The sequence below is a fragment of the Hemiscyllium ocellatum genome, chromosome 6, assembly GCF_020745735.1.
Source record: "Hemiscyllium ocellatum isolate sHemOce1 chromosome 6, sHemOce1.pat.X.cur, whole genome shotgun sequence".
Classification (NCBI taxonomy): domain Eukaryota; kingdom Metazoa; phylum Chordata; class Chondrichthyes; order Orectolobiformes; family Hemiscylliidae; genus Hemiscyllium; species Hemiscyllium ocellatum.
The window spans coordinates 20,469,865-20,485,638 of NC_083406.1; the positions used below are offsets into that span (position 1 = coordinate 20,469,865).

At 39.5% G+C, this 15,774-nt stretch overlaps 1 protein-coding gene across 10 annotated transcripts in view; it reads right to left on the minus strand.

The window, feature by feature from the left end:
- Positions 1-15,774, minus strand: part of mbnl2 (muscleblind-like splicing regulator 2) — a 128,424-nt gene that overhangs the window by 25,676 nt on the left and 86,974 nt on the right. For 4 of the 10 annotated variants that reach the window (XM_060825865.1, XM_060825866.1, XM_060825868.1 and 1 more), the window contains 3 exons: positions 11,027-11,080; positions 10,229-10,379; positions 7,603-7,641 (listed from right to left, as the gene is read on the minus strand). The exons of 1 other annotated variant lie outside the window; for it this stretch is intronic. In XM_060825865.1, the coding sequence (XP_060681848.1) occupies positions 7,603-7,641; positions 10,229-10,379; positions 11,027-11,080 (244 nt within the window). Of the gene's footprint in view, positions 1-6,413; positions 6,509-7,602; positions 7,642-8,930; positions 9,399-10,228; positions 10,380-11,026; positions 11,081-15,774 lie in introns of those variants that run through there. 5 more of the 10 variants (XM_060825869.1, XM_060825872.1, XM_060825874.1 and 2 more) reach the window with 5 other exon arrangements.

A 15,774-nucleotide genomic window follows, 5' to 3' on the forward strand; every position in this document is an offset into this window, starting at 1 on the left:
ACTGTTGAGTTCTATTAATATTCAATAATGTCATAAATTTAAGTAATGATACCATCACGTTATTAATTAAATGTCTGGAAATAAATGTTATCTCTTACACTCAAATGACTTGAGCTTGTGAAGCTGAAGCATAATTTCAAAATTTGTGGGGGCATTACATAGAAAATACAGAGCAAGGCAGTGACAAAATCTGACAATATTAAACCTACAGGAAGTGCATTATTTGACAAGTGAATTTCAATCTAGCCAAGTGTGAGATGGTGAATTTTGACAGGAAGAATAAGGAAACCACAGAGGCTTGGAAAATAATTGTATCTGCAGTAGATGAGCAAGGAGGTCTTGGGATACAGATACATAAATCACTAAACGTGACGATTCATTCTCAACAGCCAGAACTGAAAAGCAGAGAAACTATGTTCAGCATGTTCTCAACTTTGGTTTGATCACTTTTTGAGTTGTGTACACAATCTGATTTCCATATTATGAAAAGGATGTAGAGGCACTAAAGGAGATGCAAAGAAAAGGATGATTTCAGTATTGAAAAGTTAGAACCATGATGAAAGAATTAACAGAACAGTGGTCTTTTCCCTTGAAAAGAGAAAGCTGAAAGAATAACCTGACAGATATCTTTAGGGCAGATGCAGAGAAAATATTTCCACACGGGGAGAGATCAAAACAAGGGGCCATCAAGATAACATATAGTCACTCAAACTCAATAAGGAATTCAGGCAAAACCTCTCAACACAGAATGCAATGCAAATGCAGAACTTATTACCACTCTGAGTATCAGAGGCAAGTAACAACTTCATTTAGAGGGAAGGTAGATAAATACACAAAGCTGAAAGGAATGGTGGATCATACATTGATAGGGCTAGTGAAAAGAGGGCGGTGGAAGCTTTTCTGGAACATAAACTTTGGTGTGGACATTCGGGACGCTTGTGTAAATTTCATCTAATGGTTAGGAACAAAAGTATGTTTCATAACCATGCATGACTGTAGTTAAATATTATAAAAGATATTTATATAGATGATAACCAGAAAAGTCCAAAAGACAAAGCATTAGGAAGCTTCACATTTAATCATCAGAGTGATTTGTTAAGATTATTTTCACTGTAGATCACAATGGGAGAGAAACTAATTCCTGTCACTAAAGTGAACCACATATGAGCAAAATAACATTTGGCATCGTCAGTCAACTTGTGGCAAAAAATCAAGAATTGATGGTAAATGTGTCAATAATGAAGAATTACCACTAGACCTCCAGAAAAAACACTAAAGAATACCAAGACTTCAAAAGTGCAAATCAGCAGTAGTGCTGGTATACTAAGTTCAAAAGACATATGCAATGCTGTTGAGATGTAGTCTCAAAACAACATGTTAACTCTTCAGATTTCTACATTTTGGGCATTAACTTTGCTGCTTTTAATGCTTAATGATAACTTACACTGAATGAGATTTTTAATAAAACCTTTCTGGCAAAATTCCAAGTGAAAGATTACCACTTTGATGTGGATAAAAATTCAAGGACAAATACTGGAAATTGGAACTGGAAAGCAGGTGAATGGGGCAGGAAGTAACATCTGGATGACAAAGGTAAGTATCTGTAAGTGCCGAAGGAATCAATATGAAGACCTATACTTTTGGTAGTTTTGATTAATAATCCATCCTAGTATCTTTACTTGCTTTCATGCACTTTCTGAAATCAAATTGTCCTAAGACCAAGCTCCTGATCCCATTGTCATGTCAACCACCCAACTTTCCTCATGACTTCCAACTGAGCTGAAATTGTTCATGGTTTTCCCTCACTTCTTCGAACCTCATTGTTGCTGTACTGAAAAATCCCTTTTTACATTTCTTTTTGCAAATTACTGCTGCATTTATAACCTCATTTTTACCTTCTCTGCAAAATTCTTGAAGAGTGCCGGTCCCTCCCAAATCCAGACGCCAACTTGATGACGCCTCCTCCTCGCACCCCCTCGACCATGACGCCCCCCCCCCCCCAAAACTGTCATCTCCCAGACCATACAGAACCTCATCACCTCAGGAGATCTCCCACCCACAGCTTCCAACCTCATAGTCCAGGAACCCCGTACCGCCCGATTCTACCTCCTTCCCAAAATCCACAAGCCTGACCACCCTGGCCGACCCATTGTCTCAGCATGCTCCTGCCCCACCGACCTCATCCCTACCTTCCTCGACGCTGTCCCATCCCCCCTAGTCCAGGAACTCCCCACATATGTTCGAGACACCACCCACGCCCTCCACCTCCTCCAAGACTTCCGTTTCTCCGGCCCCCAACACCTCATCTTCACCATGGATATCCAATTCCTCTACACCTCCATGACCAGGGCCTCCAAGCCCTCAGTTTCTTCCTCTCCTGACATCCCCAACAGTACCCTTCCACCGACACTCTCATTCGTTTGGCTGAACTGGTCCTCACCCTTAATTTCTCCTTTGAATCCTCCCACTTCCTCCAGACCAAAGGGATAGCCACAGGCACCCTTTTGAGCCCCAGCTATGCCTGTCTCTTTGTTGGCTACGTAGAGCAGTCCGTATTCTGTAGTTACACCAGCACCACACCTCTTCCTCCGCTACATTGATGACTGCATTGGCGCCATCTCGTGCTCCCACCAACACATTCCATCCCAACCTTAAATTCACCTGGACCATCTCTGGCACCTTCCTGGACCTCTCCATCTCCATTACTGGCAACCGACTTGACACTGACTTTTTTTTTTACAAACCCACGGACTCCCAAAGCTACCTGGATTATACCTCTTCCCACCCTACCTCCTGCAAAAATGCCATCCCGTATTCCCAATTCCTCCACCGTATCTGCTCCCAGGAGGACCAGTTCCACCACAGAATACACCAGATGGCCTCCTTCTTTAGAGACCACAACTTCCCTTCCCATGTGGTTAAAGATGCCCTCCAACGCATCTCGTCCACACCCCGCCCCTCTGCCCTCAAACCCCACCCTCCAACTGTAACAAGTACAGAACATCCCTGGTCCTCACCTTCCACTCAACTAACCTTCGCATAAACCACATCATCCGACAACATTTACGCCACCTCCAAACGGACCCCACCACCAGGGATATACTTCCCTCCCCACCCATTTCCGCCTTCCGCAAAGACCATTCCCTCCGTGACTACCTGGTCAGGTCCACGCCCCCCAACAACTCACCCTCCTTTGCCACCACAGGAATTGCAAAACCTAAGCCCACACCTCCTCCCTCACCTCCCTCCAAGGCCCCAAAGGAGCCTTCCACATCCATCAAAGTTTTACCTGCACATCCATCAATATCATTTATTGTATTCATTGCTCCCGATGCGGTCTCCTTTATATTGGCGAGAATGGATGCCTCCTAGCAGCACGCTTTAGGGAATATCTCCGGGACACCCCGCACCAAATCAACCCCACCACCCTGTGGCCCAACATTTCAACTTCCCCCCTCCCACTCTATCGAGGACATGCAGGTCCTGGGCCTCCTCCACCACCGCTCCCTCACCACCCGACCCCTGGAGGAAGAATGCCTCATCTTCCGCCTCAGAACACCTCAACCCCGTGGCATCAATGTGGATTTCACCAGTTTCCTCATTTCCCCTTTCCCCCCATCTCACCCCAGCTTCAACTTTCTAGCTCAGCACCATCCCCATGACCTGTCCTATCTGATCTTCCTTTCCACCTATCCACTCCACCCTCCTCTCTGAACTATCACCTTTATCCCCACCCCAATTCACCCATTGTACTCTTTGCTACCTTCCCCCACTCTCCTCTCTGACCTAACACCTCCATCCCCACCCCCATTCACCTATTGTACGCTATATGCTACTTTCTCCCCACCCCCACTCCCCCTCTCATTTATCTCTCCACGCTGCAGGCACCCTGCCTCCATTCTTGATGAAGGGCTTTTGCCCGAAACGTCGATTTTCCTGCTCCTCGGATGCTGCCTGACCTGCTGTGCTTTTCCAGCACCACTCTAATCTAGACTCTGGTTTCCAGCATCTGCAGTCCTTGTTTTTACCTCCCAAATCCAAGCCCATCTTTCCTGGAACTTTGTGCTTGAATCATGTCTTTTGTCCCTGGCACCAGATTGAAATGGTTCCCAAAGTTACAAATATGTGACTGCGTCCATGAGAAATTATGCACCTCAGAACGGTTGAACACAATTTTCTTGCAACATCTCCACAGGATTGGTCAGTTGAGTGGAATTGCACACACATAATATAATTCTTATCTCTCCAGTTTGTCTAGTTACACTCCGAATTCACTGGTTTCTCATTATGCTCCTGCATTGACTTCTCGATTGTTTTCTGCGCTAATACCTGTGGGGTCACCCAGAGATCTAACATTAGGCCTTTATTTCTCATCTACGTTCTTCCCCACAGCAGCAACAACATCTGAAAAAAAGCATTGATCTCATATGAATATTGACCACAGCCATCTTTATCTAACAACCACCTCTCTTGAATTATACAGCTGCTTGTTTGACACGGACAGAAATTCCTCCGAAATACTGAGAAGATCTTAATCATTTTTCCTATAACTAATTGTTTTCTAGTTACCAAATATATAGCTTCCCTGGCAATTGCAAGCAGTCTGAAACTGTGGTGTCACATTTGACTGAGAGCTCTGGCCCCAATGCTAAACCATCGCTAACACTGCCAACTCCACTGAAATGACACTGGCAAACTCTCCTACCTATCCCTATCACCTTTTCTTTTGCTGAAGTCCTCATTCATGCTTTTGTTGTTTCAATGCTTGACAATAATGCACACCAGGCTGGCTACCCACATTCTACTCTCTGCAAATGTAATCTGAGCTCTATCTTGCTCATAGCCCTGTTCAGCTATTAGCTCTGTGCTCACAGACATATACTAGCTTCTGCTTAAGCAATGTCTTTATTTTAAAATTCTGAACCTCATTTTCAAATCCCTGTGTGGCCTGGACCTCCTCTACCTAGAATCTTCTCACCCTTTCAACCTCCGACATACCCACATTCCTCCAACTATGGTTTCTCGTGCACTCGGATTTAAATGCTCCACTGTTGTGCCTTCTGCCACCAAGGATCTCAGGTATCTTTCCACTTTTCAAAACTACCCCTTGGAATGTGTGTTTGGCCATCTGCCCTTATATGCCCTGCCATAAAAACACTGCTTGCTCCTGCTCCAGTACAGGATGTATATTGAAGAGGCTATAAAAACAGTTTTATTTTAGATTAGATTACTTAGTATTGTTCAGCCCAACAAGTCCACACCGACCTGCCAAAGCGCAACCCACCCAGACCCATTCCCCTACATTTACCCCGTTACCTAACACTACGGGCAATTTAGCATGGCCAATTCATCTAACCTGCACATTTTTGGACTGTGGGAGGAAACCGGAGCACCCGGAGGAAAGCCACGCAGACAAGGGGAGAATATGCAAACTCCACACAGTCAGGCAGGAATTGAACCCGGATCTCTGGCGCTGTGAGGCAGCAGTGCTAATCACTGTGCCGTCCACAATTGCATGAACAAATGGATGTTGAGGTTCAGAAACAAGATTAATTCAGCTATCAAGAGATAGAAAATTGTAGAATAAATTGTGTTGCAGGCCCTGACAATGAGCCAGAGCTGCCTTCTCTTCATCAGCAGGAAAAGTTATGACGAACAGGTGGAATTCTTGCTGACTGCTGACAAAATTTCTACAAATGTCCAGCAGGATTGTTGACAGCAACCTGCCATCTTCCCCTTGAACAAGGGTCCACACAAAAATAAACCTGTATTACGAATCAAACCCATCCACTGAAAGTAATGGACTTGAGGTACAAGTAACTTTATGACTTACAAACTACCCTTCTGCTTCCACTGAATAACCAATTTCTTGTCAACAAAAGTCTCAAACACAAGAAGGCTTTTTACCCTATATACATCTGTCAATATAAGACAGTACTGACTCAACACGCCATTTGATTTAATTATATCGAATATTACGATTACAATATTTTAAAAATAAAATCTCTAAAGTGGGTGGCATGTTCAGGAATAAAAGGAACTTACTAAGAAGTACTAAAGTATTTTCCAACTTCAATGTTCACATCAAAATATTTACTTAATAAATTATGTTTTGCTGCATGGCGCAACATTGCAACACTATTTTAATGAACTTAACTAAAAAATGTGATTAGTACAGCGAGGTTGAAATTAATGAAAAATAATGCAGCACAGAACACACAAAAACATACTGTTGTCTGGGAAAAATAAACAACTCTAAACAAGCGCCTGCTGCAATTATTCAATTTCGCTTTGCAGCAATCAGGTAATTTACAAATTTGGTGAGACTTTAGAAAGCTTTCTGGTGAGCGCTCGTTTAGAGTTGCAAGGGGAGGGCGGTGGGTTTATGAAAGAAAGCTGTAAAAGGAGCAAACCTGATTGGCTGTAGCTGCTGCGGCGAAGGGAACGCTTGTGGCAGGTGTTGTTGCTGCAGAGACAGTGGCGGGCGTAGCACTGTGCATCAAGGGTACTTTCAGGAAGGGAACCATGGAAGCAATGAACAGAAGGGTGCGGCACATGGCAACCATTGCATGTGTTGTATTTTTGGGCATGGCAGATATCACATAGCAGAAAGCCATCGTGGAGGGAGGAGGAGGTTACACCAGCAGGTGACATGCAATCATAATGCAAAGCAAGGAAGCATGGGAGAAAATTTAAAAAAAAAGAGAAAGGAAAAAAGCTTATTACAATCACAATTAAAAAGGACCAATGCCAACATAATCAGGGTTTCCCAGAGAACATACAAAAGGAAGCTAGGGGACATGGGAAAAATACTCTTCAACTTTTCTCCCATCTCATTGTATTACTTCAATGTTACGGACTTAAATCTTTTAACAAAAGATAGATCAAATAAAGTAAATAGTGCCCACGTTAGGTTATTTTTTTAAAAGTTGTAATTTTGTAGTTAGAAATTTTTAAGAATGCACCTTCCCGAACTTCTCTGGGAGACTCCGATACATAATATATTAAGACTCGATTTTCTAACTTACTTAGGATAGATTCAATGTTATCAAGTAAAACAAAGATGCTTAAAGAGATATTTACATATAGAAGGTTATTATTATGAAAAAAATCAGATTTCACACCAATATTAATAAGTATTCCATTTTCAACTACTGCCTCACAATCTACAGATTATGAATGCTGATTATAAGCATTGTTTGGGCTGTTACAACCAAAAGGTTCTCAGCCAATCTTTGTCCCAAAGGTCAATTGTAATAAAGTCAAATCAATCAAAACAATGCATGCTGTAGTTTGATACACCAATTTCTGCTGCACAAAATTATAATTTACCTTACTCCAACTCTTAATTGTTCTAACAAAAATGGACAAGATGATTAAAATTTTAGTTCAAAATTGAAGTGAAAAACAGATAAACAAGTTAAATTCTATGTTAAAATTAATTTCTTCAAATTCAGGTTAACCGAAGAAATAATCTGAAGATTCAACCTATATTTTGTAGCTTTCTCCCCCATGGTAAAAGTAAGTATCTAGGCTGAATTAAAAAAATGCTCATCATATATTGATTACATTCAAGGTATTGAAACAAAAGATGAAACCTACCAACAGTTGTAGCTGGAGGAGTCATGCAAAACACCGACCCTGTCATCATGCAGTGGAACATTTAGAAAGGTGAATTTGGGGGAGGGGAAAAAAAAAGTGTTAAGAATGCACGGTTAGTGCTAGATCATAAAGCCAAGATCTTGAAAACAGATACAAAAACCCTTCCACGTCAGTTAGTTTTAATACTGAGAGGTTCAGTTCAAATCTCAAAACGCTCGTCATTCCACTTCTACTTCATTAAAGTATTAATTTCTAAGAATTTATTTTTATACCAAGTTGAAAGATTTTTTGTTTTTATAGAAGTCCTACTGATAATTCAAGGGACACAATTAACTCAAACAATGAAGTGCAGAACAAGTGACAAAACACAATGAATGCACACATTGAAGACTCTGAGTTTTAATGTCCTTTGTGACAGTAGCAACTAGGAAGAGTGAAGCTGGGTGGCGATTTCATTCCAAGCATATTTGATCGCACATTATTCTGAACCATGCTCAAAGGGTTAGGAAGCAAAACAGTTATATTTGTGAAATATAATAAAAATAGCAATGGTAATCAGCCTTAGTTCATAAAGTACCATAGGAGTCTCTCCATGGGAGAGAGAGAAAATTGGTTCTACAGCCCAAAAGGCATACTCCAAATCAAGCCGGGCAAAGCAAGGAGGCAAGCTTCCTTGGGGGGGGGGGGGGGGGTAGAATTTAAAAGGAACCTAAGGGGCAACTTTTTCACGCAGAGGGTGCTGCATGTATGGTGGTGAGCTGTCAGAGGAAGTGGTGGAGGCTAGTGCAATTACAACATTTAAAAGGCATCTGGATGGGTTTAGAGGGACATGGGCCTGGTGCTGTCAAATGGGATTAAATTAGTTTAGGTTATCTGATCGGCATGGACAAGTTGGACTGGAGGGTCTGTTTTCGTGCTGTACATCTCGATGATTATGAATGAATGCGTGAGATTGGCAATCAATCAATCATTCAGTACCACATTCTAGACAGTTAACTACTGAGCTAACTGACCCAAAAATATTAAAGACTTTATTTTAGACATGATACAACACTATTTTATTAAATGTAGTACAAAGAATAGATTTATAATATACAATCTTGTTAAATGTCTTGTAAATATTTACAGAAGTAACAGATTAATTTTTATGCAGTTAAATTATCAGAAGTTACTTAAAAATTTTACAGAATAATTTGTTATACAGATTTTAAAGTGTAAATACTTTATACCAAGCATTAACAATTGTACATGAATCATATTTAATAAATTTGTATTGCAGTGGAATACTTCATTTATCTAATGTCATATCAATGAAGTACTGAGAGCCATTTAATCAATGCTTCAATATTTTGCAAATAAGCAAAGTCTGGACAAGCTTTTTTGAAAGTTTACATCTACTAAAATGAGTCAAATACTACAGATAAAATTCACTTTTCCATTGCAACTGGATATTCAAAAGATCATCGTATTAATTTAAATCATTGGCAGGGAAGTCCCCAGGATCAATTATATAGAATGGAATTAGTCATTACACAGAAAAAGGTAGGTTGACTGGGAAGAGCCAGCATGGAAAGTGGAAATGCTCAAGTTATTTTCTGAGCTCTTTTTTTTAAAAAAAGAAAGAGGTAACAGAAAGGGTTGATGCGGATAATGCTGTTCTAGTATAAATGGACTAACAAAAGGGGTTTGATACAGTGCCACACAACAGACTTGCGAGCTCATTCAATAAAGGGTACAGTAGCATCATGGGCACAAATGGGCAGAGTGGGCTGAATTAACGTCCTGTACGCAGAATTCTAAAAGGCAATTAGGATGAGAATAGCCAAACATTAATCTGTTTTTCTATTTTTAATTAACAGCCAAAAATCAAATTTGGCTTTAATCAAGTAATTGCATACATGTATTCAATACAGCCTGGACAGATTATAACATTTAATTATTTTAATTGACGGCAGGACCAATAGTTTGGGAGGTTTACTAGTGCTGGCAACCAGTTACTACCAACAAAAAGGAAACAGTAGCTTAAAATCTGTGCAAAATCAACACTACACAAGGAAGTAAACATCAAGAAAAACCATTGCTTTAAAGGTGTCAAATCAGAGTTGATCTAATTATTTACTACTAAACAATCCTTTCATATTAATTGTTACTTATTAATAGGTGTTCTTTTAAATCAAATATAGAGGAATTTTGCATTTACTGCATGCAGTCATTTCATTATTTGTTTTAAAACAGCATTAGATACGGCCATCACAAAAATCTACAAGTTTTTTTTAAAGAAAATGAAAATTCCATTGAAGCTGCCCTAAAGGCTGCTTGCACTGAAATACAAGCTGTTTCCAGGGCATTCAATACAGTTTGAAACATGCAAACAAGTAACTTAACTAAAACTGGATTCAACTGAAACAAAAGAAGGTCAAAGGTTTTTTTTGGGTCTTAGCCTTTTAGAATAAATTAAACACAGCATTTTAAAGCCATTGTAATTAATGTAACATGCAGCTTCAAGTGCTAGCAACAAGTAAATGTATATCTTTGAACATCAACTTGTGGTAATGGCTAGATTATTTACCTGATCACGTCAACAGTGCAATCTTATAATACTCTCAATAAGGGGGAAAGGACATACCTGTTGGAAAAAATGTTGGCTGCTGTATTTGTGCATTGGCTAAAGCCTGTTGGTAGTGCAAAACACTAGGATTAAAGATTGTGCTGGTGCCATTGCTTTTTTCAAGGGCTGGTCTCTTTGGTAAGTGGTGAAGGACACCAGGTGGAAAGGCCTGTGAATGAGGGATTGAGTAAGACAAGTGTGACAAATGGAGAAGATAGCATGAAATTCTTGTCATTCACTGACAGCATTACATTTATCAAAGCAGCACAAGAACTCTTCCGGTGGAAGACAGGTGTTCTATAAAAGGTACAAGCATAGTTCGTTTCAACAAAAAAATTAATACTGTGATATTTGACATTACATTACAAGACAAACAGCTGCATTATTTTAAAGCCAAAACTTGCCCTTAACCAAAAAAAATTTAATGAAAATGCTCTCACTATAACTGGTTTTGAAATTGTTAAGCAACTTAATTACAGCAGATAGGTATCAGATCCACATATTTAAATGCTATCAAATCCATCAAACGAATTCTAATGAATTTAGACTATAACATGCTCACTCAACATTGTGTAGTGAAAGCTATCTGGTGCTACGCCTGAAATGCAAAATGCAAACCTCAGATATTCAAAAAAAAGTTTACAAATTTATAGCATGGCTTTTTAAAAGACCAGTACATTTAGTTAGTATGAACATAATATTCTTCCAAGAAACATCTAATTAAAAGCATTTCTCAAAATTAAAAATAAAATCAAGTTATACTAATTTACTATCACTACAGTGCATGCAAAGCAAGAAGGTGAAAGGTCAAAGTACCAGGTCAAAGGTTGCCTCGAGGGGTCGTTTCACAGATTTGGCAGCCGACTGAGTCTTAAATAGCAGGCAGCGAGCATATGATGGCAATGGACCAATGGGGTTCAAGCGTATTAACATACAGGTAAACAGCAAGCAGAAGTGCGTCATGGGAACAGCAGTACATTGCAGGTAGGTGAGGAGAAAAAAAAACAAAAAACCCTGAATGCAGTATACAACATACATCACAGAGCATGCATAAAATGAGTTGTCAAAAGTTTGCAGTTACAAATACTGAATTAGTACTATACAGCAAAAAAAGCATTTACTGTACCTTTGTTAAAAGCATAAAAGAGAGCAAAACATGATTTTTAACTAGTACTGATATCAACTTGTGCAAAATGTATGTGCAATTATATAAGCTTATAATTAAGTAATTGCATCTTTCACACTTTTAAGAAATATGAAATTACACAAAGATAGCTAGATTCTGCATTGCTCATTTGTAAGTACCTTTAGAAAGCAGTAAACCATAAAAACCTACATCTCTCCAAACTAGAAGTAAATCAAGGTGGCATTCCGTTCTTTCACTTCACTCTGACCAGATTCTCAAAACCAGGACTGAAATACACCTTTTTAGGGACAATTAGAGATGGGCACAAATACTGATTTACCTAACAACGTGATCCCAGATCCCATGCATTTTGGCAAAACTACACAGAGAATACAATGGGTCCCTGAGCACAGTGGCATGTAGATATTGTTGTTGTCATTATTGGCTAACACAAATGACCAAGATCACCAACATGTTGGGAAACTGAAGACACATGGGCATCGAGTGATTTCACAATAAAATCTGTAGCACCAGGACTGGAATCCTCAAGTCTGAGTAGGATCGAATGCTAGAGCATGGATCTGTTGGGCTGACAATGCAGTCTTACATTTACCCACTCTGATGATGGCAACAAATGTATTGCCTTCTCACTTACTGCTGGATCTCTATGCAAAAGTATCAAATGATACTTGCCATTGCAAGTGCACAGTAATTAATAAAAAGCTGCATATAAATTAAAACTTGTCAGTTTACTTGCAAATTAAGTCAAAAGAATCCACAAATGTGAAAAGCAGATTTTACACTTGAATGCTAGGGGTATTAATTTGAGGTTGAAATTAAAAGGTTGTTGGGGCAGGATAGTATTATCTGCAAGTGTTTGCACTAACATTGTATGGTGGCATTCACTTCCCACAAGATGCTGAGTGAAGAAACGTTCTGTCTCTAGCACCTACAAATCTCAATTCTGATGCTCACAAATTGACTTATTTTCACAATGCCGCCAGACAGCATGCAAACATTACTTTTTTTAAAAATTGCATTCTAACCACATTTTATGTTGTAACAAAATGTGATGTTAATCAAATTAAACAAGTAAACTGCACTTTTTATTCTGGTACAGTGAAACTTAAGGTAGCATTTTAAATGTGCATCTATCAGGTAAGTAGGTGGCTGACTTCTGGAAGAATGGCAACGAAGCTGTGAAAAATGAATTATAATAGATTTTACATACCTTACAAATTACATTTTCTCATTTTTGTAGGGAGAAAATAGCCACCTGGAGAAACTATTTCCTCTCCCAAACCACTGTAGAATTTTACTGAATTAACATCTTGTTATTTTATCCTGCTAGGACATATTATGACACACTTCTGGGGCAGATAGAGACTTGAACCCAAACCTTCTGACCCAGAAGTAGAGACACTATCACTGCACAAGACCATGAAATGCTTCTTCCTTTACTCAACTTAAGATACACATCAATCAACACAGCAATGCCAATAGATAAATAATCTAATATGAAGACATGCCAAAATTCTAATTATTTGGATGCTCAATGAAATACTATTTTATTTCACTATATCACGTAGCTGCTATGAAAAGGAAGATTATTTCCATATTAAGCTCAGCAATTTGATAGAAAAAGCAGAATGAGCACTAGCAAAATAAAACAAGGCAAAACAAAGCTATACCTTAATTAAACACTTCTGAGCACCTGCTCTAGACAGATGAAGATCCTTACTTTTATTTACACTTTTTCTGTGTAAAGAGTACATTTCCTTTAGAAAAGCATCATGCACCACAACTATGGAAGATCACAGACAGCTCAGTCTGTGGAAAACTGTGACTCATTAACTTAATTGAGTTTTTTGAAAAGGTACCAAAGAAAATTGATGAGGGCAGAGCAATAGATGTGGTCTATATGGATTTCAGCAAAGTGCTTAGTTCCACATGGTAGACCAGTTAATAAAGTTACATCATGTGTGATCTGGGGGAGCTAGCCAATTGGATACAAAATTGGCTTGAAGGTAGGAGACAAAAGGTGGTGACAGAGGGGTGCTTTTCGAACTGGAGGCCCGTGACCAGCCCATGTGCCACAAGAATTGGTGTTGGGTCCACTGTTTTTTGACATTTATATAAATGGTTTAGATGTAAATATAGGAGGCATGTTTAGTAATTTTGTAGATGACACCAAAATAGGTGGCAAAGTCAAAATAAAAATGATTATTTCAGAGTACAACGGGACCAAGATCAGATGGGACAATGGGCCAAGGAGTTGCAAATGGAGTTTAATTTCGATAAGTGTGAGGTGACACATTTTGGGAAGGCAAACCTGGACAGGGCTTTGGGGAGTGTTGCCAAACAAAGAGACCTAGAGGTGTATAGTTCCTTGAAAGTGGAATCGTAGGTAGACAGGGTCATGAAAGTGACAATGTTTGCCTTCATTGGTTAGAGCATTAAGATCAAGAGTTGAGAAGTCAGGACATTGGTGAGGCCTCTTTTAGAATACTGCATAAAATTCTGGTCGCCCTTTTATAGGAAGGTTGTTGATAAACTTAAAAGGGTGCAGGGAAGATTTACAAGGATACTGCCGGGACTGGAGGGTTTGAGTTATCGGAAAAGGCCAAATAGGCTGGGACGTTTTCCCCTAGATTGAGGGGTAACTATACAGAAGCTTATAAAATCAGGAGGGTTATGGATAGGGTAAATAGCCAAGATCTTTTTCATTGGTAGGGGAATCCAAAACTAGAGGTGAGAGGGGAAAGATTTAAAAAGGACCTGAGGAGTAACATTTTCACGCAGAAGGTGGTGTGGGTATGGAACAAGCTGCCAGAGGAAGTGGTGAAGGCGGGCACAATTTAAAAAACATCTGGGTGAGTACACGAATAGGAAGGGTTTAAAAGGCTACGGACCAAATGCTTGCAAATGAGACGAGGTCAGATTGGGATGTCTGGTTGATGTGAACAAATTGGACCAAAGGGTTTGTTCCTATGCTATATGACTGTATGATTCTATTCTTTTGAAATTCTCACATAAATCTAAATAGGAACATTCTTGCTTTACAGATAAAGACAGGTAAGTGCCTTCAAAGAAAGATTATTATTGCCAAAAATTTCAAGGATAGATACGAACTGACTCAAAGAAAGTTAGCTTAAATGCATCATAATTTCCCACGAGAAACAGAAGTTGGCCATGAAGCTTACATACATTCTCTATCAAAGACAATGCAGGCAGGCTATTTCAACTGGCTTGAGAATCTAAGTTACATCAGCTCAAGATAAGGAATTCGCTGTATCACACTTAAAGATATAAAGAAAAGTTTGTTCACTCAGGAAGTTGTGAATCTTTGAAATTCTCGACACCAGAAGACCACGGAATCTCATGGCTGAAAGTGTATATTTGTACACCAACAAAATCAATGGATGCGAGGGAGGGACAAGAAAGGTAGATCAGCCATTTTCCTACTGAATGGTGGGGAAGGCTCCAGGTCTGCTACTATTTTTGTTAAGACATGTACATCCCTCAGGTCATTCAATTAGATCACATTTAAGTTGTACGTCGATAATTTATCCATCCCGGAGGAGCATGTTCGGTTGGATAGATTCGTAAAGTTTAGTAATCCCGCTGGACAATTTTAGATTAGTCTCCACTTTGGGCATGAGTGGGAGGTTTGAGGGATCTACTCCAGATCTGCAGTAAAGCATAAAGTGCCTGGCCTTTAACTTGATTTGAATGGAAACTGGATTATCAACCACAGCTGTGTACTGATTTCATTCAAGCACCTATTTCAATCAAGGACAATGGAAACAGTATCAACTTTCTTGAACTGCAGGTGAACTAAAGACAGACTGCATAGCTCTCGGTGTGAGGCAGTCAGTCTTTGAACTGCAAGTTTCTTGGCAAAAACAGAAATCTAAAGAGCTGACACAAACAGCAGAAATGACTATTGGCGCTTCCTCCTTTGCTTGAAATCCTGATTATTCTTTTAGTTCCATTGGGAAAGGAGCTGGGCAATATCCTAGATATTCTTAGTTTGCAGTCCTTCCTGTGGAAACACCATTAGCTGGTTTCAGACGTATATAAGGTGCAATGTTTGTCTTCAATCGCAGATGGAAAGCTGGAGTTAACATGTCGCTGTATATTTACATAAAGTACATTAGTTTATATACCTCACTTATTTCTCACCATCGGATAAGCAAGTTCACTCAGCCAACAGTACGGCTTCATTCTGAGCACACACTGATCTTTGGCACTTCTTAATTAGAATAGGTGTCTCTTCCTGACCTGGTTTATGGGAACTTTGACATTAAGGAAGGGTTGTGATGAAAGTGGGTCCAGTGAATAATGACTTTGAACTTCTTGGGTCCAATACCTATTGGCCCTCAGCAACAAAATCAATGCATTTGATTTTCAGCAATCATAGGAACATTATTATTAT